The following is a 26261-nucleotide window of genomic DNA, read 5'->3' as shown; positions in this document are numbered from 1 at the left end:
CAGATGCCATACTGACGTTCTGTATGGCTTTTGATTTTTTTGATTTGGCTTTTGATTTTTTTCTCGCACCCATCAGATTTTGGAGTGAAATTGCAGCATGCGCCGAGTTTCTTCTCATAAGGAATACAGCTGAGAAAAAACACGCAAATCTGCACTGCCTCATTGAATAACATTGTTCCGAGTGCAATCTGATTTTTAATCGGCTTGCACTCATCCGATTTATACGTTCGTGTGAGCGAGCCCTTAAGAAATCTAAAAATGGTAGCGCCCTCTAAAAGCATTCTTCTTTAGACTAAAGGGATCTTTGCAATAAATCAGCACTTTATTCAAGTTATACATAGCACTTGAGGCCACCGTCCATGGAGACTGCAATAATAGATGAATAGAGGACGCCATATTCTGGATTGCGATGTACGTAGTCTAAATCATGAAAAATATAACAATGTTGACAGCTTTGCAGAAGCCCCTCGATTTTTTGAAATAGCTGTTTTTATTTTATAAATGGGCAACTTTTGTAACCCAAATGCAATGGAAATTGGATTGGCGAATAAAACTGCATAGAAATGAGTTCGCTCCTATTTTACAAACGCGTTCCAGTAAAATTCAATCTGAAGCAGAGCTTGGTAAAAATAACCCGGTGTGTCCTGGTACTAATAAAAATACACGGTAAAATACATTGCAAGTGGAGAGACAGTGAGGACAATTTGTTTCTTTCTATAGCAAAGTTGGAATGAGTTGGCTGAAAATGTTCTTTTACATAGATAATAATGAAGAAAGGTATTTGTTTTCTATTCATTAAAGAATACCTGTCATTTCACTTAACTATTCAGCAGCAATGTGTGTATGTGTGTGAATAACGCTATTTCTAGCCACTATCTGACCTGAGTCCTGCATTTTGTATTAGTTTACCCTCCTGTAGCCTCTCCCTCTCACTTTCAGTTGTCTCTGATTTAGTAGGTAGAGCTGTCTATGATGGCTCCCATAGAGAGTTCACAGAGAGAATTCCTGCACTCCCGTCTCTATGCATCACATATTTAAAAGCAGCAGCATGAAGACATTATATAGCAGCACTGAGCAGTGCAGTTGTGAATCCAGCTCCAGGGTGAGGTAAACACACAGATTAAAAAGATGCAGCATGGGTGCTGATATCACACATTACTGGCCAATTCTGAGGAACAACAGGAAGAATTGTAAGTTTGTACTATGAAGGGATGTAGTCATGACCGAAAAAACTTTATGTATGAAAAAAAATATTAAGAACTCCCTTTAAAACATTAATTCTTATCAGAGATTGCCTGTTGGCTTTCAAATGGTATATGAACCACTTATTTGAATAAATTGAAGTGTGTAGTGAAGCCAAACAGCAAAGCACAACTCTGTCAAAGGATACAATAATGCCAGAGAAAAAAAGAAAAAAAGCTAAAATAGCATAAGATGATTAAATAAGATGATTAAAGGGGTTATCCTGGTGTGTCACTGATGACGCTTCGTTTCAGGATGGGGGGGCAGGGCTGTGACAATGACCGCAACTTCAGCCCCCTGATGATGCTTTGTTTGAGTATCCCAGCATGCACTGGTAATACTCAAACGAATCATCATCAGACAGAAAGTAGAGAAAAAAATACCAAGGATGTTAGATAGTGTAGTTAGGGAACGGTAGGGAATTTTTAATGCAAGTATAGAAAATAGCTTAGATTATGGGACTAAATAGATAGGGAAAATTGCTTTCGGACCACCCCTTTAACGTGCTGCCCTAGTAATCTGCCTAATGTTTTTGTCTGTCTACTCTTAAAGGTGTTATCATGGGCTGTATTAGTTTTTTTGGGCTCATAGTAATAAAATAACAGGCAGGTAGATGCTAACTACCTGCCTGTTCCACACAAGGCCAGCTCAGAGCTGTTGCTGACTGCTCCTACCGGTGATTCATCTGGTCCACTTCAACAGAGCAGCTCTCACTCTTCCTCACTGCTCTGTCGACGGGGCATTACTGCAGACGTCATGCTGATTGACAGTGCGCTTCCCGCAGTTAGACAGTAGGGAGCTGGCTGTCAATCAACATGACATCGTCAGCCTGTCAACAGAGCAGAGCGGAATAAAATTCTCTGCTCTGTCGACGTGATGTCAGCGGAAGCTGCAGAATCGCCGGCATGAGCGGTCCGTGACAACTCTGTGCCAGCAGAGATCTGAGCTGGACAGAACAGGCAGCTAGTTAGCAACTACCTGTCTGTTAGTTCTTAGGCCCATAGTGGAAAGTGAACATAGTCCTGAATAACCCTTTTAATGTTTTGTATTTATGGTTTTATTAGCTAATATGATGCCATAAAAGATACAGTAGCTCTGTTGTTTCTTGTTTAAAGAAGGTTAGTATCTGATGTAACAGACTGTGACAGGATAATAACCCAGGTTATTCTTGTGGAAGTAAAAATGCAGTTACCTGATAGTTTGGAATGACCCTGTTTTGGCACAGGAACCTCCCTGCAGATTTCTCCATCATCCTTGTCACGTGAAAGCCAGCGATCTACTTTGATGCAGAATTGTTCTTTCGAAAAAATATTCAACAGCTGCACCTGTTGTGTAAAAAGTATTATCGAATCATGCTCATTTATTACAGTGCCCTTGGGGGGGGGTATCTGCCCCATTACTGTTTCATTCTGCATTATGCAAACATCCTCCCCATAAAATATTTCAATATAGAACCCTTACAGGATTTTCCCAATAAGACAAGACTGTCCATATGCTCTTATGTCGTCTAAGTTATCTTTGTCTTAAGATGGCCATCTACTTTACATGCTGTTGACTAAACGCTTGTTTGATTGATAGCTGTTCCAAGATATGTATAATTTCTCAATAGAGAGGCAAATAAGATATTGACAGTCACCTCTAATGGCCGCTTATCTGCTTGACAACATGCTCGAACCTTTATTCCAACAACCCAACAACATCTGTAGCCAGAGGAGAGTTGTGGCATCCCTACACTCATTAGATGTAATTAGTTGGTCTTGTTAAAATTGGATTTGGTCAGCATTTATCTAATGCGTATGGCTATCTTTCGATGGGAAGAAGAACTAAAAAAAACAATTACCGTAAGTTAATGGTTAATACTCAAGCTTCCATTTGGTGGAATTTGTAATGTTTCGATTAGTTAATAAAATGAAGCTAAATTTGTAGCAGATGTAAAATTGTCTTTTTAAATGAAAAATATGACAAGTATTGGACTGATATCTCAGCACTAGTAGAAGTGAGCATGAGAAAGCATATCCATTTCCTTTTCTATTATAAAATGTATTAAGGGTTTATGCATTCAGACACCACGTTCTGAATTGAATTTTCAATATAGTCATACTTAATGGTACTAGACATGATCTATAAGCTTTTACTTATATAGTTAATTACCTCTTCACAGTGCCATCCTGGGGAATCTCCTGAATTTGTGTGCCCTATTCGTATTTTATACACTTCTCCAATGTCTCCTATGCTAATCTGAGGGAAAGAAAATATAAAAGAAAATGAAGACGATCTAGAGACATCAACGTTTCCATTGCTGTCATAATCAATTTAAATAACTGAATTTCAGAAAAGCCATTTAAACAAGCCCTGTCGGCTCCTCTGACATGTCAGTTTTAGTAAGTACTTGTAGTCTTCATGAAATAATTTTTGGGTATCTTTTTTTTAACAACTCTGGGACAGTCAGACATTGTCAAATAAGTGCTGACAGTAAAAGGATGTGTAAGGATACAACCCATTGACCAGGATAATGGTAACTCCCTTTTGTCAATGTATTATCACACTTCCAAGAGGAGTAGTAGAAAGCAATGAGACAGATTTACTAAGCCAAATCTACCAAAATCCAGGGATGATTTATATGTGTTATGTTATGTGGTTTTGGATAGTTATTGGTTGTGGTATTTCCTACCGTAAAAAGATGAGTCTTAAAGCACCACTCCAGCATTTTTTTTTATGTCAGCACTCTAGTGGTGTCATTATTGTAATTTACGGATCCTAGTATTATACTCACCACCTGCTGTCTTCAGCTGTTCCCAGCACCACTCCAGTCCCGATCCACCATCTTGTGACCGCAACTTCTGACTTCAGAGGTAACAGTCACAAGCTCTCAGTGTAAGTCAATGAGAGTCTCATTCTGGCCTCATTCTGGCTCTCATGGACTTACATTGAGAGTGGGAAATGGTGCCTGGCAAGGTTTTTTTTTTTTTTTTAAATCAAATCTCAAAGTGTTCGAAATTGCAAGGAACTGCGAATTTCAGGAAATTCGATTCAAACTCAGTCAACTGCGGTTCAAGACGCTCATCTCAAGTCAGAGACATTTTTTTCCTTTTTTGCTCTTTCTGCATTTCTTCCCCTTCTTCTAAGAGACATGACTTTTTTTTTCTGTTAACATAGCCATATGAGGGCTTATATGAGAGTTGTAGTTTTGAATGACACCATTTATTTTGCCACATAATGTTATGAAAAACAGAAGAAAAAATAAAAGTGGAGTGAAATGGTGAAAAATATGTAACAATGCCATTGTTTTTTGGGTATCTTTTTGTTACAGTTTTCATTGAGTGATAAAAATGACCTGATAACATGAATCTCCAGGTCAGTATCATTGTGGCAATACCGAACTTCCCTTAAAGAGGTTGTCCTGGACTTTTATATTGATGGGGTCCTCAATATAAAAGTCCAGAACAACCCTTTTAGCTTTTTTTTATTTTTCTGTTGATGAATCACTGTGAGGGCTTGTGTTTTGTATACAGAGTTGTAGTTTTTATTGGTACAATTTTTGGAGTACATGCAATATTTTAATGGTTTTTTATTGAATTTTTTTTGACCATGTGGTACTTGAAAAGCAGCCATTCTGGCATTCAATTTTATATTTTGATGGGTTATACTTTTAAAAATACAATGTTTGCAACACTTTAGTGCTGTAATTAGAAATTGACAGTGGCATTCAAATGGCTAAACAGCAGCAATCAGAGATTGCTCATATCACTGTTAGGAGCATGTGTCAGCTGCATATTGCATCCTCAGCTGGCTCTGACAAAACTATGAGCATGCCTTTATGTATACATACATCAAATGTATCTTCATGGCCACTCTGGAATAGATGTTCTTCATTACTATACAGAAACACAGGAGCCGATGCCCTGAGATGTCCATAGAATATGATGTATACTTGAGATGTGGTTCCAGCAGATGGCATTGCACTAGTGAAAAGAGATACTTTCCATCTTCCAGCTGAAAAAAAAATACAGATATAAGTGAATAGGTTGTTATGTATTATAGACAATTATCTACTATAAGTGGAATTAGCCCTTATTATTTGGATGAATATATAAACTGCTAGTATAATGTTATGTGTTAATTAAAGGGAATCTGTTAGTAAGATCAACTTCCTCCCACCACCTAAGCAGAAGATATAGTCATGCAGGTCTTTGACATGTAAATCCATCGACACCTTTATATCTTCTATCTGTTGCTGCTTTCCCAAGTAATTAGCATTTTCATTCATTTGTAAATTAGGTATTTAATGCTCCAACCTCTTTAGCTCAATTTCGTTCATGATAAAGAGATTGGTGGTGGACTAGGAAACAATCTAGGAAGGAAGTGACTCCTCAAGTGCTTTGTCATGTCCAGAGCACTTAATGACTCTATTGCATATGAATGAAAGCGCTAATTACTGAGAAATAAAGGAAGATAAAGATGTAAAGGGATCAATAGATTTACAAGATAAAGGTGTCAATATGTGGCACCCCAGGGGTCTGGTTTCCACAGTAATAGCAATATTACGTCTGAGAGCAGGTGGGAGGTCTCCTGGTTAGGAATCCTATGCATGCCACACCTCCTGCCCAGTCCTGGGAGGGGAAGAACTTCCCCTATATAAAACTAGGGCTGAGGCAGGGTTAGAAGAAGAAGAAGAAGAGGAGTCCCAGACAGAGACACAGTCTGGTCTGGAGAGGAGCGGCTATAGGAAAGAAAGATCAGGAGCTCAGTGGGAGCAGTGCTAAAAGGAATCAGGGGCTGGAAGCTGTAGAGCTCGCCCTGATTGAAGAGTTCTTACCGGACCCGGAGTCCGAGGCTGTGGGGACTAATCCTTACCCAGCAGCAGAAACCGCCCGGCAGGGGATTTCAGGTCCTCTGGCCAAGAAACCCGAAGGCACGGTCACACGCAAGGGACCAGCACCGCCGTCGTGGAGCGGAAGCTACCAGAAGGCCCCGAGTCACCGGCCATACGGGTGAGCACCACACGGTACACTCAGGGACGTGGGCTACTTTTATCAGCCTCTAGCAAGGTAGCCAGAAGAGTACGATTAGTTGGGGAGGCCTACAACTCCACCTGGCCAGGGGAGATTCCATCTGCTCACGGACTGACCAGGCCCCGATCGCTAGCCAGTACTCCGGGAGGGTTTACCTTTGCCACCAGTAAAGACCCTGAACTACACCGCACCGTCTCTGAGTGTTTCATCATCCCCGTCCGCTGCCCTGAGGCCATACCCCTCCCGTTGGGGGTTATACCATCCCCGCTGCACAACCGTATCACCGGCCTCAGCGGTCTGCCCTGCAGCGGCGGTCTCATGACCGCATTCAACGGGTGGCGTAGTCGAACATTCTAACATCTACTGCTAAATACTGCCGCTCAGTTTGACTCCCTGGGCACGGACCGGGTCACCGCCACGAAACTACTACCCCTCTCAGATCCGGCTCCGGGTAGGCCCCCGCGTGCGCAACGCTACTCAGCACAGGCCCAGGGGCGCGTCAACTTTTGGCGTAGTCGGCAGGATCTCGTGCCCGCAACCACCGGGTACTGCGTGCCTGAAAAAGAGACTTTTCAACTTACCTGTGGTGAAGATTCCCGCCATCCGACGCCATCTTCTACCTTCTTCCCGCCATCCGTGGAGTTTTCCCGCCGTTGGACGCCATCTTCTGCCTTCTTCCCGCCATCCGTGGAGTTTTCCCGCCGTTGGACGCCATCTTGAAGACGCCGCGTGGGAAGAAGAGGGGCGTGGACTCCGAAAAACCCGCGAGAACTGAAGCCCCGCCTCACGTCCGGACGTTGCGTAAGGTCCTGGAAGGAGCCCAGCAGACGCCGACGTCACAGGAGCGCGACGGAAGGTCCTCGTCCCTGACGATCCACTGCGGAGCCGCGGCCTACGGAAGAGGATCATCGCAAGGTAGGCCACGGTCCACTAGGGGGGAGGAAGATGTCGGATACGGAGGAGAGCTTCACTGCCACAGCCACCGCCAGCGCCACCGCTGCTGCGGTCATGCCTTTCACTATGCCCAGTACTCAGGGGAGTCACATACCCTGAATGACTTTAGAGAAAAGCTGGATAGCCTCTTCCAGGTGTACCCCCTCACAGAAGAGCAAAAAGTGAGCATCCTGGTGGCCCAACTAACCGGGGCAGCCCAAAGGGAGGTAAAGTCCTGGCCACCTGGGAGGAGGACTGTCGCAGGGATATTAACCCGGCTGAAGGACACCTTTGATACCCGCACCTCAGCTGAGATTAAGCTTAGATTCTACGGGTGCAAACAGCGAGCACATGAGAATATAAGGGACTATGCACTAAACCTACAAGAGGCCCTGAGAGCCATTAAGCAGACCGACCCTGACGGCGTGGGAAACGAGGACAGGCTGTTGACCGAACAATTTATAGAGGGACTATATTGCAATGCCCACCGAACCCAGTTGCGGGCAATGGCCTTACAGGATCCTCATCTGGACTTTGCACAGTTCAAGGACAGAGCCATTCGGGTGCTCCGAGAACCGGCACCGGGTGGCGTTGTGGCCCACAGGCGCCCTACTACCGCTTACCACCAGGAGGCGGCGCCCTTGTCGGCAGGGCCTGTGGGAGCTGATGCGCAGGCTTTGAACAATGACCCGGCTCCAGACCTGCACCATCAGGTCCAAGAGCTAGCTAAAAGCGTAGCTGCGCTAACCCGAACTGTGCAGTCTTTACAGGTTGCTGCTCCAGGGAAGATCCGGCTGGCATCCGGACCGGAGGACATCCCGTGGCGTCGACCAAGGAGGACCCCACCGGCCAGAGGAAGACCCAGCGACCGATACAACGAGGACGGACAACCCATCTGCTGCCGCTACAATCAACCTGGACATATGGCAAGGTACTGTCCTTTAAACTGGCACAACCTGGGGTAGAGGGCCAACCCCCAGGAATAAGATCATCAGGCCCATCGAACTGGCGTGACAAATACGTGGGAGGACGTCCAGTCTTGCCTGTGGTACTGGATGGCATTCCTATGAGTGCCCTACTTGACACCGGGTCACAGGTCACCACCATCCCGTACGTGCTCTTTAAGCAGTACTGGAATGACTCGGATATAACCCGCTACCCTGACGACGACTTGAGTATCATCGCCAGCAATGGTCAACCCGTGCCACAGATCGGATTCAAAGAGATGACCATTAAAGTCGGTAGAGTCAAACTGGCAGCACAGGGACTGATCATTGTAGACATTGACAAGCGCGAGAGTCACCCAAAGATAACGCTAGGAACTAATGTGATTGAAAATTGTCTTGCAGAGGTGATTTTCATTTTACAGCAGGTTGCCAAGAACGCCAGCTCCGGCCAGCAGCGAGTGCTCCAAAAAGAGATCCGGGCACTGATGCGGCGGCAACAGGTGGAACTCTCCGGTGGTGAGATTGGAAGCGTGAGAATGTGTGACCCTTTCCCTATTGCCATGCCCCCAAAAAGTGAAATGATGATTTGGTGCCGGGCAGCTATTGGTCTAAGAGGTAGAGACTACCAAGCAATGGTAGAACCCGTCTACTCAGACAGTAGGCCCACCATTTTGACAGCACGGGGGGTGGTTGATGTACGCCATGGGAGGGTGCCCGTTCGCATAATAAACATCGGGAAGAGAGAAGTACTTATGGTGCTAGCTAAATTGTTCACCATAAACCAGAATTCTGTACAATCCGTGGAACCCTTGCCTCCATCTCATCCAGAGGAAGGTAACGGCTCTAAGAAAACAATAGAGGACTGGTGTCAGCAACTACATTTGGGAACTGACTCCACTCCCTCACACCAGAAACAGGGAGTCTATCGGGTGGTTCAAGAGTACGCGAGATTGTTTAGTAAACACCCGTTAGACTTCGGGTGAGTAAAGGGGGTAGAACACCACATCCCCACGGGAGACCATCCTCCCATAAAGGAGAGATACCGACCCGTACCCCCTGCACACTACCAACACGCCAAGGGGATGCTTAGAGACATGAAGGAGGCTGGAGTAATCAGGGATAGCTGTAGCCCCTGGGCAGCTCCACTAGTCTTGGTTAAAAAGAAGGACAACACCATGAGAATGTGTGTAGATTACCGGAAAATCAACCGTATCACACACAAAGATGCGTACCCCTTACCAAGGATAGAGGAGTCTTTGGCTGCTTTAAAATCTGCTAACTTCTTCTCCACTTTGGATCTCACTAGCGGGTACTGGCCGGTTCCTGTAGCAGAGGCGGACCGGGAGAAGACCGCATTCACCACCCCGATGGGACTTAGCGAGTTTACCTGCATGCCGTTCGGACTCTGCAACGCACCAGGAACCTTCCAACGGTTGATGGAATGCTGTCTGGGACACCGAAACTTCGAGACGGTCCTGTTATACCTGGACGATGTCATCGTCTATTCCAAGACCTACGAGGACCACCTGAAACACCTGGCGGAAGTGTTCGAAGCTCTGGCAAGTTACGGCCTAAAGGTGAAACCCTCCAAGTGTCACCTCCTGAAGCCAAAGGTGCAGTACCTGGGACACGTGGTGAGTGCTGACGGAGTGGCTCCCGACCCTGATAAGATCACCGCAATTAAGGAATGGCCAAGCCCCTCCAGCGTAAAGGAAGTGAGGCAGTTCCTCGGGTTGGTAGGCTACTACCGAAGGTTCATTCCCGGTTTCACCAAAAAGGCAGCTCCTATGCAGGACCTCCTGATAGGCCAGTCCAGGAAGGCCAAGAACCAGAAGAAGAGTCCTTCCGCCAGCTGAAGATGGCCCTCACGGGGGATGAAATCCTGGCGTACCCTGTTTATAGCCAGCCCTTTATCCTCTACACCGACGCCAGTAACATCGGGCTAGGAGCCGTACTGTCCCAGATCCAGCAGGGGAGGGAACGGGTAATTGCTTACGCCAGCCGGAAACTGCGACCCACCGAAAGAAACCCTGAGAATTACAGCTCATTTAAGCTAGAGTTCCTGGCAGTGGTGTGGGCAGTCACCGAACGCTTTAAGCACTACCTTGCTGCTTCCCGGTTCACCGTGTACACGGATAACAACCCGTTGACACACCTGGACACTGCAAGACTCGGTGCCCTAGAGCAGAGATGGATGGCCCGCTTGTCCAACTATGAGTTTACAATCAAATACCGGGCAGGACGCTCCAATACCAACGCGGATGCCTTGTCCAGAATGCCAAACCTATCGGACGTAGGGGAAGATCCAGAGGAATTGGAAGAAGTTGAACTCCCCGCGTTCCACCGTCATGGGACTATCCAGTATTCCCACCGTGTAAGGGGTAAGCAATCCGCTACGTTCAACCCCTTACCTCATTACAACTGGGCGGAAACGCAAGACAGTGACCCCGCCGTCCGACTGGTGAAGGAGATGCTGATTCAGCCAGATGCCCGCCTTGACCCAGACGCTCCGGAGGAGACCAAGCAACTGTGGGCTGAGAAGAGTCGACTGTTCCTTTACAAGGGGAAGTTGTGCCGCAGAATGGTTAACTCCCGGACGCATGAACTGATCTGGCAAGTAGTGGTGCCAAGAAGAGACGCTGCTATGGTACTGGAGGCATACCACGACGGAGCTGGGCACTTCGGATGGAAGAAGCTGGAGTTCCTGCTGCGCGGGCGGTTCCACTGGGTAGGCATGAGAGGAACCATCGAGAGGTGGTGCAGAGACTGTGGACCGTGCCACCTAAGAAGGAAGGACCGTGCCAGCCAGAAGACTCCCTTGCAGCCCATCATCACCCGACAGCCACTGGAACTGGTAGCCCTGGACCATGTGAAACTGGCTCCAAGCAGATCTGGGTATGTCTACGCCCTCACAATCGTAGATCATTACTCCCGGTTCCTGGTGGTGGTCCCGGTCAAGGACTTAACGGCTCAAACAGCAGCTAGAGCCTTCCAGCAGCACTTCTGCCGTCCACACGGATACCCAGAGCAGGTGCTGACGGACCAAGGACCTGCCTTTGAAGCGGAAGTCTTCCAGGAGTTCTGCACTCTGTATGGCTGCCAGAAGATAAGAACAACACCCTATCATCCGCAAACCAATGGACTCTGTGAGAAAATGAACCAGGTGGTGATAGACCTTCTGAAAACATTGCCCCTGGAAGAACGCAGTCTGTGGCCTGAGAAACTGCCTGATCTGGTGGACCTATACAACCACATCCCGGTAGGTTCTACCAACTGTACCCCGGCTTACCTGATGAGAGCAAGACCTGGTAAGCTGCCTGTTGATCTGGATATGGGAGTCCTGACACCCGAGGACACTTCACCAGAAGCAGACTGGGACACAGAAAGGCAGCAGCAGTACCGGAAAGTACAGGAGAGCGTGGAGCGAAGTCTCAGTCAAGCTAGAGAGAGACACGAGAAGACTTACAACCAATATGCTCCCGCTGTTCCCCTGGTACCTGGAGAGCAGGTCTTGAAGAGGAAGAGACGGCTCCACAAGTTGGACGACCAGTGGGAGAAGGACCCGTACACCGTACTACCCTCAAGCCATGAGAACCCGAAAGTCTGCACAATCAGTAAGGACGGAGGAGAAACCACAGCCATTGTATCTAGAGATCACCTGAAGAAGTGTCCCGAACAGCTACGGAACCCTGAAGAAGAACAAGAAGACCCTCGACCCGCAGAGGAAAGGGAGGAGATGGTTAGTACTGTACTCGGAGACTTCCCTCGGTCTTGGACTCAAGTAAATGGCGCTGTTGTGGTACCCGTCCTCACCTTCCTCCAACCAGCATCCCAAGTGCCTACGGAGAAACAGGTAGAGCTGGAAGAGCAGCCGGTCCAGGAGGCAGAAGACCCCACACAAGCAGACCAGGAGGATCAACCCTCTGCTTATAGTGAGCCTGCCGTACCCCTAGTGAGCCAAAGAGCCCGTAGACAGCTGCCCAGTTTATCTTTGACAGCTCCTACACCCCGTAGCTCAGGACCAGTCAGTCAGCTCAGTAGGTCCACTAGAGCCACTAGAGGCCAGTTGCCCGTACGTTGGAGGATCTAAGTGTTTAGACTGCTTTATTTGTATTTACCTGTTTATTGTTGCCTGTAAATAATTGTGTATTTTTAGTTATTTTATAGGTGTCGTTTAGGGATTATCCGGAATCCTTTGTACATATGTTTGGAGCGTAACCCAGGAATGGACTAAAGACTGTTAAGGACTCGGGGCAGGACAGACCCCTACCTGGTTACGGCTCCCTGTTCCTTGGTGAAATGGACACCCTTGTTTCCCTCAAAAGTTACACCCGGTTGCGGACACGCCGTGACCACCTTATGTGTTGTCTCTATTGGAATGTTATTGTTTGCACCTTGTTATGTTTACAAAAATATGTTTAGTCCCGGAGTACTAAATTTTACTAGGGGGGAATGTGGCACCCCAGGGGTCTGGTTTCCACAGTAATAGCAATATTACGTCTGAGAGCAGGTGGGAGGTCTCCTGGTCAGGAATCCTATGCATGCCACACCTCCTGCCCAGTCCTGGGAGGGGAAGAACTTCCCCTATATAAAACTAGGGCTGAGGCAGGGTTAGAAGAAGAAGAAGAAGAGGAGTCCCAGACAGAGACACAGTCTGGTCTGGAGAGGAGCGGCTATAGGAAAGAAAGATCAGGAGCTCAGTGGGAGCAGTGCTAAAAGGAATCAGGGGCTGGAAGCTGTAGAGCTCGCCCTGATTGAAGAGTTCTTACCGGACCCGGAGTCCGAGGCTGTGGGGACTAATCCTTACCCAGCAGCAGAAACCGCCCGGCAGGGGATTTCAGGTCCTCTGGCCAAGAAACCCGAAGGCACGGTCACACGCAAGGGACCAGCACCGCCGTCGTGGAGCGAAAGCTACCAGAAGGCCCCGAGTCACCGGCCATACGGGTGAGCACCACACGGTACACTCAGGGACGTGGGCTACTTTTATCAGCCTCTAGCAAGGTAGCCAGAAGAGTACGATTAGTTGGGGAGGCCTACAACTCCACCTGGCCAGGGGAGATTCCATCTGCTCACGGACTGACCAGGCCCCGATCGCTAGCCAGTACTCCGGGAGGGTCTACCTTTGCCACCAGTAAAGACCCTGAACTACACCGCACCGTCTCTGAGTGTTTCATCATCCCCGTCCGCTGCCCTGAGGCCATACCCCTCCCGTTGGGGGTTATACCATCCCCGCTGCACAACCGTATCACCGGCCTCAGCGGTCTGCCCTGCAGCGGCGGTCTCATGACCGCATTCAACGGGTGGCGTAGTCGAACATTCTAACATCTACTGCTAAATACTGCCGCTCAGTTTGACTCCCTGGGCACGGACCGGGTCACCGCCACGAAACTACTACCCCTCTCAGATCCGGCTCCGGGTAGGCCCCCGCGTGCGCAACGCTACTCAGCACAGGCCCAGGGGCGCGTCAACTTGATTTACATTTCAAAGACCTGCATGCCCATATTTGCAATTTGGGGGGTGTTGATCTTGCTTAAAGATTTTCTTTTAATCTATCTATTAAGTGATTTTTCTCTCTATATAAAATTTGCTGGTTTGTGATAGTAATTTGTAGTTCAAAAGAAATGTTTTTGGATGGAGACTCTTTTCTTTTAGAGACTTAGGCCCTGATTCATCAGAAAACTAGTGTAAAACACTTTCAAAAGACATAAAATGTTTGCATAGCATGAAGTTGCTCAAACATTTTGCGACTTTTGGCATTTTTACCAGCATTCTTTTAAAAGATGATTTTTTACAGTATATTTTAGAGAATAGTAGCACTGGAGCTCAGTTTTAATTCTCTTTTTTTAAAACGTTATTATAATAAATGATCCCCCTCTGCTTTATTGGAATGACAACTTCCACATTTTGCTACAAAACAGAACTAAAAACAGGTAAAATATAACCAATTAGCACTGGAGGTTAATGGGACATAAGGATTACAGTTAAGTATAGTTTGGTGCCTCTATCTCATCCCTGAGGAAGAAAGACGCTTTTTGCACTCGAAACGCGTCAGAATTGGTCCTAAAGTTCTCACTACCATCCCTGTGACATCACTAACAAGACAGTAGGAGTTCACCAAGCATCCAGGAATCATCCCACAATCTGGACGAAGAACCCTGCTTGACCTGACCTCAGACATGCGCCACCGGCCGGGGCGCCGCCTGCATCACGGAGCCACGATCTACTAGCATGGAGCACTGCATCTATTACAGCAACAAGCTAACACCTAGCCGGAAAAAGCACCAATGAATCCTCACCATCCCCACTACAGGTCAGTGAATATACTCACCTAGGTGAGGTGAGGCATCGGCATATTGATAGCTAGATCCGCAACACTTGGGAATCAGAAAGAGGAGAATGGAGACATACTCCTCTCAGCGTTCTGACACACGCTATATGCCTATGTACTGATAGTTGCACGCAGCATTGGGACACACTGCTAATGACTATTCTTTTATACTATATTATCTGGTTTCAGTAATGGAAGTTATTTATAACTATACCACTGCCCTATTATAATAGCTAAAAATACGAGAACAGAGTACAGCCCTCTCCTGATCCTCACTAATTGCCAGTACACCTGGCTATATAGAAATAATATTATTAGTGAGAGGTGGAAGCCATTAATCCACTTGTGGCGCCCTGCTGCGCATTGGTGCCACAGTACCTAGAAGGGTGCATGGATGGACTTCTCCACAAGAGGCCCTCACACATTCACTCACCTCCACCCTACCACCTCAGACCAGCAGAGCGAGCCCATTAGGGATATATATAGGGAGGAGCCAGGCAGCTCAGTTAGTCAGAAGTTAGTCTCTCAGACACAGAGAGGGACAGAGCTTAGAGTCGAGCAGGGAGCGTGCTGACGCTCAGAGAGCAGCAAAGAGGCAGCAAGCTGGCTGCTGCGCTTAGGCGAGCCAAGGCCTACAGCACGTGTGAAGGCCTAGTGAGGGTCCTGAGTGGGCCGAAGGCGAGAGGAGAAGGAAGAAGTAGCGAGGGGGCAGAGGAGCATACCAGGCTCACCCGAGATATATATATACCGGACACCAGGTCTGCGCCTACAGGGACCCTTCATACCCAGTAGGGATCACCGAAACCCCTGGAGGACTACAGATCCCAGGTTTACCAAACGCTGACTACAGTACCAGGGCTAGAAGTCACGGAGGCCCCAGCGTCCAAGGAGAGTGATCTTCAAGAAAAAGCCCTACCACCAGGTCAGCAAGTGCAAGGGAGGGAGAGACAGTAACCTAGCTAGGCCTAGTTCCAGGCAGGCCAGAAGCTTAGCGAGTAAAGCCACGGATCAGGAGGCCCTATACCCGCTCACTGGGGAGAGTCCAAAAGTGCGCCCTTCGCCCGGAGTACCCTGGACCGTGCCTGCCTCATCACCAGTAAAGGTACTAAAGCTTACCCCCATGTGAGTGTCCGTCTTTCCTCCGGGACCACCCTGCCGTCTCTCCCCAGCATACACCATCTACCCCTACACTGTCCTGGAGCTAGCTCTACCTGTGGAGAGCCACACCAGCTCCAGAGGACTGCTCCACAGCGGCGGCACCCCTTAGCTGCATTCCACAGGTGGCGTCACGAACACTTTAAATCCCTTATAAATATCCCCCCTTTTTACTGACCGCCCTGGGTCACGGACTGGGCCAGCTACCGTGATATCCCCGGGCAACCAGAGGCCCGGCTGCCGAGTACTCCACGGCCCAGGGGGCGCGTCAGCTCTGGCGCCACGAACAGGATTCCGTGCCCGTTGCCACCGGGTACTGTGCGCCTTAAGAGACTGCAATACTCACTGTGGTGAAGGTTTCCCACCATTCCCGAGATTTCCCGCCATTGTCCGCCATCTTCCTGTCGCCGCGCGGGAAGAAGAGGGATGTAACCGTGGGAATCGGAGAGGCGTAACCGCTGGAAGCACGCGAAGCCCAGGACACGCCCCGCCCCTGACGTTGAACCAGGAAGCGTCAGGTCCTGGAAGGAGCCCGGAGGACGCTCTGACGTCAGACGTGAGTGACGCAGGGTCCTGGAAGAAGACCGTCGACCGCGGAACTGCGGCCTACCTGAAAAAGAAGTGAAGAAGGTAGGTTCCGGTTCACTAGGGGGCGCAACCATGGCCGACGACCAGCAAGCCGCCGGAGCACCGGTTAATGCTCCTGATGCCCAACCTGCGCCCGGCGCTGCACAGGCCGGAGCGGGCGCTCCACCAGCAGGGGTCGTGACTCTGTTGATACCCATGGCCCTGCCGTATATCCCTGGAGCGAAATGGCTTCCCCAGTATAATGGCAAACCAGACACCCTGTCCGGATTCAAGAGAAAAATATGCGGTGTGCTAGACATGTATTCTATGACTGGTAAGTAGAGAGCTGCTGTGGTGCTGGGACAATTGACTGGTGCTGCAGAGCGGGAAGTTGAAACCTGGCCAGCCGCAGACCAGGAATCAGTATCCATCACTATCCATCATCTTTAAGAGACTGCAAACTGTGTTCGAAAACCGCACTGAGACAGATCTCCGGATGAGGTTCTACCACTGTGTCTAGAAACCTGAGGACAGTGTCTGGGACTATGCCTGGCACTTACAGGAAGCCCTGCGGGCCCTGAAAGAGGTTAGTCCAGCCAGCATACAAAGTGAAAATAAAATGCTGACGGAGCAGTTCATCCGGGGGTTGAGGTTCCAGGAGGAGAGCAGAACTGTATGGTGGTGGGCCTTAGATCATCCAGATGCCACCTTTGACATCCTTAAGGACATGGCTATAAAGGGTCTGCAACCCCTGGAAACAACAGATACTGCTGTCCAACGTTACCAGGGTGGGGCCACCCCAGTGCCCGCAGCACCCACTGCTCCTTCATTAACGGCTGGAACAAAGATGCAAACAGTGCCTCCTAGCGAGCTGGACAGCCTGTGCTCTGAAGTGCGCCAGTTAAGTAAAACCCTGGCCACTGTCCTGAGCACCCTGCAGCTACAGGAGGAGCCCGAGCCGGAAGGAAGGATACTACTCTCCAACAGCCCTGAGGATGTCCCCTGGATGTGGAAGAAGAAGGAGGACAACGCCATCCCGTAGGAGGACAATGCCACCCCGGAGGAGGACCAATGACTAACGTCGCCCTCCAGGAGAATTCATCTGCTACCATTTCCAGAAGGCAGGCCACACAGCGCGGAACTGTCCTTTAAACGAGCAAACCCTGGGGCCGAGGGCCGACACCCAGGAATAAATCAAGCAGGCTCATCAAGCTGGTACCATCGGTTCGAGGGAGGAAGACCTTTCCTGTCCATTGTGCTGAATGGCATCGTGACACCTGCCCTGCTGGACACTGGATCTCAGGTAACCATCATACCTGATGTCCTCTACAAAAGATACTGGTCCATAGATGAACTGCGGCCGCCAGCCCCGAACCTCTCCCTGTATGCCTCTAACGGCCTTCCTCTTAACCTAGTAGGGGTTAAGGATGTGACAGTGAAGGTGGGGAGATCGGAGCTAAAGGACCAGGGACTGATTGTAGTGGAAACTAACCCTAGTGATACAGACTTGTATATGATACTTGGTACAAATATTGTTGGTAACTGTTTGGGAGAAGTGTTGTTTTTGCTCCAACAGATTGCTGACACTGCCAAACCAGGGCAGAGGAAGGTGCTCCAGAGAGAGATACGAGCCCTCCTGTACCAGCAACAGGTAAAGCTAACAGGTGGTGAAATTGGTAATGTACGGGTAACAGACCCGATACCCATTGTGATTCCCCCGATGAGTGAAATGCTGATTTGGTGTAGGGCAGCAATAGGTCTTAAAGGACAGAACTACCAGGTGGTAGTGGAGCCCATTAGCTCAGAGCACAGACCTACACTCTTAACTGCCAGAGGGATGGTTGATGTACGCAATGGGAGGGTACCCGTACGTCTCCTAAATTGTGGGAAGGATGAAGTTAAATTACCAAGATACGACACTGTTGCCAGGTTGTATACCATGAATGATGATGCCATACACACAGTGGAATCCTTGACCCCACCAGATACAGTGGAGGACAATGACAGGTGGTGAGATTGGTAATGTACGGGTGACAAACCTGATACCCATTGTGATTCCCCCAATGAGTGAGATGCAGATTTGGTGTAGGGCAGCAATAGGTCTTAAAGGACAGAACTACCAGGCGGTAGTGGAGCCCATTAGCTCAGAGCACAGACCTACACTCTTAACTGCCAGAGGGGTGGTTGATGTACGCAATGGGAGGGTAACCGTACATCTCCTAAATTGTGGGGAAGATGAAGTTAAATTACCAAGATACGCCACTGTTGCCAGGTTGTATACTGTGAATGATGATGCCACACACACAGTGGAATCCTTGACCCCACCAGATACAGTGGAGGACAATGACTCCGAAGCTCAGTTGGAGGATTGGTGTCAACAGCTCCATGTTGGTACTGACACCACTCCTGTCCATCAAAAACAAGGTGTATACAGGGTGGTCCAGGAATACGAACAGGTATTCAGCAAACACCCACTTGATTTTGGGAGGATTAAAAGGGGTACAACACCATATACCCACAGGTGACCATCCACCCATCAAAGAACGTTACAGGCCAATCCCACCAGCACACTACCAGAAAGCGTAGGAAATGTTGCACGACATGAAGAAAGCATGGGTAATAAGAGATAGCTGTAGCTCCTGGGCAGCTCCCCTGGTCCTGGTCAGGAAAAAGGATGGAAGCATGAGGATGTGTGTAGATTACAGACAGGTAAATAGCATAACACAAAAAGATGCATACCCTTTGCCCTGTATAGAGGAATCCCTGGCTGCATTAAAGTGTGCAAATTACTTCTCTACCCTTGACTTCACTAGTGGGTACTGGCAAGTGGCAGTTGCTGAGGAGGACCGGGAGAAGACGGCCTTCACTACCCCGATGGGACTCTGTGAGTTCAACAGTATGCCGTTCGGACTCTGCAACACCCCGGGAATGTTCCAGAGATTGATGGAGTGCTGTTTGGGACACCGTAACTTCGAGACCGTGCTGCTATACCTGGATGACGTGATAGTGTACTCCAAGAAATATGAGGACCATTTGAAGCACCTGGTGGAGGTATTTGAGTCGTTGTCCCGGTATGGGATGAAATTGAAACCTTCCAAGTGCCACCTGCTCAAACAGAAGGTTCAGTACCTGGGGCACATCGTCAGTCCAGAAGGAGTAGCACCCGGAGAAGGTCACTGCCATCCAGAAATGGCCGGAGCCGAAGAATCTCAAGGAGGTACGTCAGTTCCTGGGACTGGTCGGGTATTACCGGAGGTTTGTAAAGGACTACACCAAGAAGGCAGCGCCTTTGCAAGATCTCCTGGTAGGACAGTCCAACAGAGGCAAAACCCCCCTTTCCAGTGGGGTAAAGAGCAGGCTGAGTCCTTTGCAGTGATGAAAGAGATCCTGACTGGCGAAGAAATCCTGGCCTATCCTGACTACAGCCAACCATTCCTGCTGTACACTGATGCCAGCAACGAGGGACTAGGAGCTGTGTTAAGCCAGAAGCAGTATGGAAAAGAGAAGGTGATTGCCTATGCCAGCAGGAAGCTCCGTCCTACCAAGAGGAATCCAGAAAACTATAGCTCCTTCAAGTTGGAGCTCCTGGCCTTAGTCTGGGCCATCACTGAACGATTCAAGCACTACCTGGCCTCCACTAAGTTCACGGCCTATACTGACAACAACCCCTTGACACATCTAGAGACAGCCAAGTTGAGAGCCATGGAACAGCGTTGGATGGCCCGTCTGTCAAACTATCACTTCACCATCAAATACAGGGCAGGCCACAAGATGCCCTATCCAGAATGCCTCACCAGTCGGACACTGAAGAAGTGGATGACCTGGGGGAGATTGAGCTACCTGCCTTCCACAGAAATGGGATGGTCCACGAGCAGCACACCTCCAGGAGGTATCGTGGTAAGACACTAAACCCTTTACCTCATCACAGTTGGAAGGAGACCCAGGACAGCGACCCGGTTGTCAGCCGTATCAAAGAACTGATAACCCAGGAAGGTTCCTCTCTGGAGAAGGACGCTTCCCCACAAGCCAAGCAACTGTGGAATGAGAGAAGCATGCTGTTCATCTATAGAGAGAAGCTGTGCTGAAGGTATGTCAACCCCAGGACCCATGAGAAAGTATGGCAGATCATAGTGCCCAGGACCGATATCCAGATGGTATTGGAGGCCTACCACGATCAAGCAGGGCACTTTGGCTGGAAGAAGCTGGAGATCCTCCTGAAGAGTCGGTTTTATTGGGTTGGAATGCGGAGCTCCATAGAGAGGTGGTGCCGGAATTGTGGACCCTGTAGCCTCAGAAGAAAAGACTACAGCAGCCAGAAAGCACCCTTGCAATCTATCAAGACAACCCAGCCCCTGGAGATCGTCGCCCTGGATCATGTCAAGCTGTCACCCAGCAGGTCAGGCTACTCTTATGCCCTGACCATGGTGGACCACTACTCCCGGTTCCTGGTGGTAGCCCCCGTCAAGGATCTGATGGCAGAAACTGCAGCAAGGATGTTTAAAACCTACTTCTGCAGGCCCCATGGATACCCGGATAAGGTGCTGACGGATCAAGGCCCTGCCTTTGAAGCCGATCTGTTCAAAGAGCTTTGCCATCTGTATGGGTGTAAGAAGATCCGGACTACATCGTACCACCCCCAAACCAATGGGTTATGTGAAAAGATGAATAATATAGTCATCGACCTATTGAAGACCTTACCTCTAGAAGAAAGAAACCAGTGGCCAGACAAACTACCTGACCTGGTAGATTTGTACAATCACATACCTGTGAGTTCCACCAATTGTACTCCAGCGTACCTCATGAGAGCAAGACCCGGAAAGTTGCCCATGGACCTGGAGCTTGGAGTGGTAGAGCCAAAAGCGGACATGTCCACTGAAGACTGGGATATGACTCGACAGGAGCAGTACAAGAGAGTGCAGGCCTGTGTCGAAGACAGTCTAAGTAGGGTGAGAGATAAGCAGGAAGCACAGTACAACAAGAGTGCATCAGCCGAACCCTTGACACCTGGAGAAGTTGTGCTGAAACGAAAGAGAAGAAGCGACAAGCTTGACGACCAGTGGGAAAGGGGACCTTACACTGTGTTGAATTCCAGATTCGACAATAGGAAAACCTGTCTGATTAGCAAAGATGGAGGAAGAACGACTGCAATGGTATCAAGAGACCATCTGAAGTTGTGCCCAAGTATGCTGAAGCCCCAGGAGGAAGTGCCTCTCACCGTACCGGAGGAGCCTAAAGAAGAAGTACTCCATACTGTCTTAGATTTCCCGGCAGATTGGCCTCAACTGGATGGAGCGGTAATAATACCTGTGCTACACTTCTACCAACAGCCAGAAGACTCTCCACTGCAAGTAAGACCTGTAAGTGCCCAAGAAGAGCCTGCTCAGGAAGAATCACCGGAAGAAGGATCACCGGTAGAAGCAGAGCCAGTAGGCCCAGTAACCAGTGTACTTGCCCGTCCCGTAGAGAGGTTAAGGCAGTCTTGCAGTCCACCAACACATAGAGCTGATAGAGCGGAAAATAGCGCAAGCATCCAAACTATACGCATCCCAGTACTACGTAGGTCATCAAGTAGCACAAAAGGCCAGACCCCTGTCAGGTATAGAGAGTGAATAGAGAAACACTGGCAGTATAAATAGTTACCCCGTAGGGTATGTTCTTGTAATAATTTCATGTATTTATTTATTTATTGATCTTGCCTTGCTAATGGACAATTTATGTGACACGGACACTTCTAATTGCATTTAGTTACCCGTAAGGGTATATATAAAGGACTCGGTGGCTGAGGACTGTGAGCAGCCCAAAAACTGTCATGTACATAGTTGCACTCCCTGGAGTGCCCCTTAAGTGACCACAGAACAAAAACCCGTTTGGCGTGGCCGAAGACGTGGTCTAGCACCTGGATCACCTATGCCCAGTAGCCACGCCCAGGGCCTACGTTGAGGGTTTTAAGGCGGGTCCCTCATGTTCTTTCTTCGGTGAAATGGACACCAGGTTACGGGACTTACTGTGACTTAATTAATGTTATTTATAATTGTTATTATTGTATTATAATGTTCAAGAAAAGTGCCTCCCATAAAGAGAAGAAATGTTTTTGTTTAACCTGTTTTTGAGAAAAATGCTTCAGTCCAGGAGTACTGAGTTTTACTAGGGGGGGATGTGGCGCCCTGCTGCGCATTGGTGCCATAGAACCCAGAAGGGTGCACGGATGGACTTCTCTACAAGAGGCCCTCACACATTCACACACCTCCACCCTACCACCCCAGACCAGCAGAGGGAGCCTGTTAGGGATATATATATAGGGAGGGTGGAGCCAGGCAGCTCAGTTAGTCAGAAGTTAGTCTCTCAGACACAGAGAGGGACAGAGCTCAGAGTCGAGCAGGGAGCGTGCTGACACTCAGAGAGCAGCGAAGAGGCAGCAGGCTGGCTGCTGTGCTTAGGCGAGCCAAGGCCTACAGCACGTGTGAAGGCCTAGTGAGGGCCCTGAGTGGGCCGAAGGCGAGAGGAGAAGGAAGAAGTAGCGAGGGGGCAGAGGAGCATACCAGGCTCACCCGAGATATATATACCGGACACCGGGTTCACGCCTACAGGGACCCTTCATACCCAGTAGGGACCACCGGAACCCCTGGAGGACTACAGGTCCCAGGTTTACCAAACGCTGACTACAGTACCAGGGCTAGAAGTCACGGAGGCCCCAGCGTCCAAGGAGAGTGATCTCCAAGAAAAAGCCCTACCACCAGGTCAGCAGGTGCAAGGGAGAGAGAGACAGTAACCAAGCTAGGCCTAGTTCCAGGCAGGCCAGAAGCTTAGTGAGTAAAGCCACGGATCAGGAGGCCCTATACCCGCTCACTGGGGAGAGTCCAAAAGTGCGCCCTTCGCCCGGAGTATCCTGGACGGTGCCTGCCTCATCACCAGTAAAGGTACTGAAGCTTACCCAAGTGTGAGTGTCCGTCTTTCCTCCGGGACCACCCTGCCCTCTCTCCCCAGCATCTACCCCTACGCTGCCCTGGAGCTAGCTCTACCTGTGGAGAGCCACACCATCCCTGCTGCCATAACACCAGCTCCAGAGGACTGCTCCGCAGCAGCGGCACCCCTTAGCCGCATTTTACAGGTGGCGTCACGAACACTTTAAATCCCTTATAAATATCCCCCCCTTTTTACTGACCGCCCTGGGTCACGGACCGGGCCAGCTACTGTGATATCCCCCGGCAACTAGAGGTCCGGCTGCCGAGTACCCCACGGCCCAGGGGGCGCGTCACACTGAATATATAATAAGCAGGGGCATACAGTCCATAGCGGCAGCCCATGCAGCTGCTATGGGGCCGGTGAGACAGGGGGGTCCAACGTTAAACAGCATCAGACCTCTCCATCTCCCATCACACTTTCAACAGTATCTGCATCCTTGGGGTGCAGATACCATTGAAAACAATCAGCTCTTCACCTCTGGCTGAACTATGTCCAGCCGCGCAGAGGATGCCACTGTCTGCTTTGTTAGAGCAGGAGAGGAGGCTCCTTCCCCCACTCCACCTTCAGCAGAGCAGAGTGGCTGCTTACAACATGGCCCCTGCTCTCCCTGCCTCCCCCACTGTAGCTTACTGCTCCGCTCTCTCCGTCCTGCCTTCAGCCCTGCAATTAAAGCAAGAGAGCTCTGCAGTTGGGCTCTGGGGGATGGGAGGCTGCACCAGATAGAAATGCATCATGTGCAATCATCTGCATAGAGGGTATATCCATGTGTGTAGTGTGTGTGTGTGTGCGTGCGTGCATGTGCATACATGTGTATGCATAAGTGTGTGTGCATGTCTAATATGTTTCTATGTGTGTCATGTCTATATATCTGTGTCCATATGTGTATGTGCTGCCCATGTATTTAGTACATACAGTACAGACCAAAAGTTTGGACACAGCTTCTCATTTAAAGATTTTTCTGTATTTTCATGACTATGACAATTGTACATTCACATTGAAGGCATCAAAACTATGAATTAACACATGTGGAATTATATACTTAACAAAAAAGTGTGAAACAACTTAAAATATGTCTTATATTCTAGGTTCTTCAAAGTAGCCACCTTTTGCTTTGAGAACTGCTTTGCACCTCTTGGCATTCTCTTGATGAGCTTCAAGAGGTAGTCACCGGAAATGGTCTTCCAACAATCTTGAAGGAGTTCCCAGAGATGCTTAGCACTTGTTGGCCCTTTTTCCTTCACTCTGCGGTCCAGCTCACCCCAAACCATCTCGATTGGGTTCAGGTCTGGTGACTGGAGGCCAGGTCATCTGGCGTAGCACCCCATCACTCTCCTTCTTGGTCAAATAGCCTTACACAGCCTGGAGGTGTGTTTGGGGTCATTGTCCTGTTGAAAAATAAATGATGGTCCAACTAAACGCAAACAAGATAGAATAGCATGCCGCTGCAAGATGCTGTGGTAGCCATGCTGGTTCAGTATGCCTTCAATTTTGAATAAATCCCCAACAGTGTCACCAGCAAAGCACCCCCACACCATCACACCTCCTCCTCCATGCTTCACGGTGGGAACCAGGCATGTAGAGTCCATCCGTTCACCTTTTCTGCGTCGCACAAAGACACGGTGGTTGGAACCAAAGATCTCAAATTTGGACTCATCAGACCAAAGCACAGATTTCCACTGGTCTAATGTCCATTCCTTGTGTTCTTAAGCCCAAACAAGTCTCTTCTGCTTGTTGCCTGTCCTTAGCAGTGGTTTCCTAGCAGCTATTTTACCATGAAGGCCTGCTGCACAAAGTCTCCTCTTAACAGTTGTTGTAGAGATGTGTCTGCTGCTAGAACTCTGTGTGGCATTGACCTGGTCTCTAATCTGAGCTGCTGTTAACCTGCGATTTCTGAGGCTGGTGACTCGGATAAACTTATCCTCAGAAGCAGAGGTGACTCTTGGTCTTCCTTTCCTGGGGCGGTCCTCATGTGAGCCAGTTTCTTTGTAGCGCTTGATGGTTTTTGCAACTGCACTTGGGGACACTTTCAAAGTTTGCCCAATTTTTCGCACTGACTGAACTTCATTTCTTAAAGTAATGATGGCCACTAGTTTTTCTTTACTTAGCTGCTTTTTTCTTCCCATAATACAAATTCTAACAGTCTATTCAGTAGGACTATCAGCTGTGTATCCACCAGACTTCTGCACAACACAACTGATGGTCCCAACCCCATTTATAAGGCAAGAAATTCCACTTATTAAACCTGACAGGGCACACCTGTGAAGTGAAAACAATTTCCGGTGACTACCTCTTGAAGCTCATCAAGAGAATGCCAAGAGTGTGCAAAGCAGTCATCAAAGCAAAAGGTGGCTACTTTGAAGAACCTAGAATATAAGACATATTTTCAGTTGTTCCACACTTTTTTGTTAAGTATATAATTCCACATGTGTTAATTCATAGTTTTGATGCCTTCAGTGTGAATGTACAATTTTCATAGTCATGAAAATACAGAAAAATCTTTAAATGAGAAGGTGTGTCCAAACTTTTGGTCTGTACTGCACATAGATTCACATATGGTCATATGTGAAATTTCAGCTCCATTACAAGTTTGAGAAAGTCCCCGTGTGGTGGGGCTGAAGTGCCACATATGAACATATAGGTGAATAAATACATTTAAAGTAAACCTTATACATGCTGTCAAGCTGTGGGCCCCATGTATCCGGCACTGACTGCAGTGTCCCACCCAGGAATGTATGACTCTGAAACGCTGCTGCATTTCAGAGAAAAATATACTTTATTAGCAGCCAAGGATAGAGCCGCAATGTAGACGAGTCGTACCGGCGGGTCCCTGGTGGCTTCTAACCACCTGCTGACAGTGACTGATCGCGCTATGCCTAAGGCCACGGCCCCACTATTAGTATTTGGTCAGTATTCGGTCAGTATTTTTTCTCAAGAGTGGGAGCCAAAACCAGGTGAGGAACAATCAGAGGAAAAGTATAATAGAAATAAGTCACCAATTCCGCATTTATCACCCACTCCTGGTTTTGGCTCCCACTCCTGAGAAAAAATACTGATAGAATACTGACCAAATACTGATAGTGGGGCTGTAGCCTAAGTGCATGTATAGGCAGAGAC

The 26261-nt window shown here is 48.7% G+C and overlaps 1 protein-coding gene across 2 annotated transcripts in view; it reads right to left on the bottom strand.

The window, feature by feature from the left end:
• The window catches only part of RP1 (RP1 axonemal microtubule associated), a 1013486-nt gene that overhangs the window by 823708 nt on the left and 163517 nt on the right, over positions 1–26261 (bottom strand). For both annotated transcript variants that reach the window (XM_073679301.1, XM_073679302.1), the window contains exons 4-6: positions 5072–5235; positions 3394–3480; positions 2435–2567 (exon numbers count right to left, since the gene is read on the bottom strand). In XM_073679301.1, the coding sequence (XP_073535402.1) occupies positions 2435–2567; positions 3394–3480; positions 5072–5235 (384 nt within the window). The remainder of the gene's footprint in view (positions 1–2434; positions 2568–3393; positions 3481–5071; positions 5236–26261) is intronic.

Source organism: Phyllobates terribilis, unplaced genomic scaffold (genome assembly GCF_046119375.1).
Source record: "Phyllobates terribilis strain yellow unplaced genomic scaffold, ASM4611937v1 Scaffold_4__5_contigs__length_816908805, whole genome shotgun sequence".
NCBI classification, from domain to species: Eukaryota; Metazoa; Chordata; class Amphibia; order Anura; family Dendrobatidae; genus Phyllobates; species Phyllobates terribilis.
The sequence above is the reverse complement of the archived record's forward strand: the minus strand, read 5'-3'. Positions and strand labels throughout refer to the sequence as shown.